The 2,961-nt window shown below is 30.0% G+C and overlaps 1 protein-coding gene across 3 annotated transcripts in view; it reads left to right on the forward strand.

Annotated features, from left to right (window-relative positions):
* The window catches only part of LOC106470048 (tensin-1-like), a 105,051-nt gene that overhangs the window by 55,273 nt on the left and 46,817 nt on the right, over positions 1-2,961 (forward strand). For all 3 annotated transcript variants that reach the window (XM_013930570.2, XM_022398592.1, XM_022398593.1), the window contains one exon: positions 1,648-1,698. In XM_013930570.2, the coding sequence (XP_013786024.2) occupies positions 1,648-1,698 (51 nt within the window). The remainder of the gene's footprint in view (positions 1-1,647; positions 1,699-2,961) is intronic.

A 2,961-nucleotide genomic window follows, 5' to 3' on the forward strand; every position in this document is an offset into this window, starting at 1 on the left:
AACTAGTTTTATTTAAGAAAGGACTTGTATCGCTGAAGTTTCTCGGGAAGAATTTTTACGGGAAATTATCAAACGACCAGAGATGTAACAATAAATATGGTGGGGAGTAATAGTAGTAAAGGGCTTAAAACGTGGATTGGAAGATGCATTAAATAATAAGTACTTGATTCCTGCTTCTGTATCTAATTAAAACTTTTTATCCGTTACATGAAATGCAGCAACTGCCCTTTAAGTTTTTTTTTTTTACAATAATATGATCAAGAATTTAGTTGCTTAACAATAAAATTCAGTATTTTTGATAGCACATGTTGTACCTTGGAATAGTATGGTGTCGCTTTGTTACTTGATATTAAATTTAAACGAAACAATATTGTTAGTTTGTTGTTTTGATAATAATACCCTCTTGCTAAATTTCGTAACAAAACACTCATAAATGTATTGGTTGAAAATGAAAGTTCTTGATCATTCGCAGTATTTTATTTTCGCATACGAAGGATCCTGTTCAATTTCACTGTATCTCTCGTGCCCTCTGGTGGCTCCACGGTAAGTCTGATGGGTTATAACTATAAAAATTGAGTGTTGATACTCGCGGTGGACACAGTACAGATAGTCCGTTGTGTACTTTTGTGCTTAATAATAAACAAATCAATTTCTCAAAGTTCGCAACTGAATCTTATATATAAGATAACGAATTCTGTAATGCTTATAACGCTAAAAATAGGGATTCGATACTCGCTGTAGGCACAGCACAGATAGTCCGTTGTGTACTTTTGTGCTCAATAACAAACAAATCAATTTCTCAAAGTTCGTATCAGGATCTTATATATGAGATAATAAAATCCTGTAATGTTATAACTCTAAAAATAGGGTTTCAATGAGATAATATATCCTATAACTGAAAGGATCATCACAAAGTGACTGGATCTAACTTTAATTTCTCTAATTTTCAGGATTCCGTAGAAACGGTACTTATTTTATGCTAACACAAATCTATAAATATCCATCGCCAATGAAGTGGTAAATAAACAGCAATAATTTGTTATTTTCAATGAGGAGACAAAAAGTGATTTTGGTAGAACCAGGCTCCACTACTTCCCCTTCCTCGAGTCTATGGGCCTGATTTCTAAGTATAAAATTTCATGCAGCATTATTCTCTAATAGATTGATCTGGTTGAATATTCGTGATGAAACTTAGGTGAACGTACGGCAACTGTCTGTTGTAGGAACACAAGTGTAGAGGACGACGTTTCGAAAGTCTTTCGTCTTCAGGCGGAAGTCTTTCGAAACGTCGTCCTCTACACTTGTGTTTATACAACAAGCAGTTGCTGTCCATTCAACTAAGTTTCATCATGTATTATTAATTGTCTTTAGATGAATTGAAGTTATTGTTGACAATTAAAACGTTCTGGATAAATATTTCATGTAAAAAAATGGTTATTCTTCTACAGTGAAACAGAATGACTTCATGCATATTATCCCGATATGTTTATAGTGTTACAATTCAAGAAGAAGGACATTTCATAAAATAGAATTTTACTAGTAACCTCATCTCAACAAGTGTGGATTATTCTTTAATGTTTACTCCCAATATCATTATTACCTTCAAAGTGTATTTGTGAATTCTTGGTTTATTTATGTTTCTTTCAGGTCTTCAATCTATCTGAGAAAAGATCAGAATTGAAGAAACTCAACAGTAAGGTAATTATTATGCGGAACTGTAAAAACTAATAACAATTAAACTATTTTTGGGTGTTGCTCATTTTCGCTTTAAGTTTTAGGATTCAACCCTTAGACATCCACAGACAGTCGTGAGTATCGTTTCCTTACTATAAAAAGAGGTAGCTTCTGTTTCATTTATTTCAGAATCTTTTTGACAGAATAATATCCCGCTATTTAATGATTTGTTGGTAAAACAATTCATCACAATATTCAACATAATAATGCGTTATTCGCTGAGTTGAAGTTTCCCTTAAATTGATTTTTTTCATAAGTGCTTAACCCTTGTTTTCAATTTCATTGTTACAACAGCATTGTTTGTTAATAATTATAGACCAGGGTTGTTGTTTTTGTTTGTATACAATATATATTTAATAGCTTCTTTACCGTTAAAACCTGTGTACTTGAGAATGATCGCACCAGTGATCGAAACGTTCTAAAAACAAATCTTTCTTACTGTAAAAGCTGTAACATGTAATAAAATAATTAATAGCTTTGTTGTAAATAATATTATACATCATATCAACAAAAGATTGTTTAAGATATAAAAAGGATCAACAATTTTCTAAAGCTATTTTGCTTGTAAATCTAATATGTTTTATTCAATATTTGCTAGCAACGTAGAACATGTGCTCTATCTTAAGTAGAAGTTGTTGGATTTGTTTGCCTTCTCTTTTTACGTAAATATTATTTTGAAAGTCATCTGTTTCTTTCTTGTTATCTAGTGTAAGCAGTTATTAACCTTTTCTATGAACTTAGAAACAAAGATGAAGGGTGTTATTTAATATGCAAGATATAGATGATTCATATGTAATAAAAATATAGATCATCCATATGTAATAAAAATATAGATGTTTTTATTACATATGGATGATCTGTATTTTTATTACATATGGATCACCTATATTTTATTACATGTGGATCATCTATATTTTTATTACATGTGGATAATACAGGTGATCCATATGTAATAAAAATATAGATGATCCACATGTAATAAAAATATAGGTGATCCATATGTAATAAAAATACAGATGATCCATATGTAATAAAAATATAGATGATCCATATGTAATAAAAATATAGGTGATCCATATGTAATAAAAATTTAGGTAATCCATATGTAATAAAACTATAGGTAATCCACATTTAATAAAAATATAGATGATCCATATGTAATCAAAATACAGATCATCCATATGTAATAAAAATATAGATGATCCATATGTAATAAAAATATAGGTG

The sequence above is a fragment of the Limulus polyphemus genome, unplaced genomic scaffold, assembly GCF_000517525.1.
Source record: "Limulus polyphemus unplaced genomic scaffold, Limulus_polyphemus-2.1.2 Scaffold3791, whole genome shotgun sequence".
NCBI classification, from domain to species: Eukaryota; Metazoa; Arthropoda; class Merostomata; order Xiphosura; family Limulidae; genus Limulus; species Limulus polyphemus.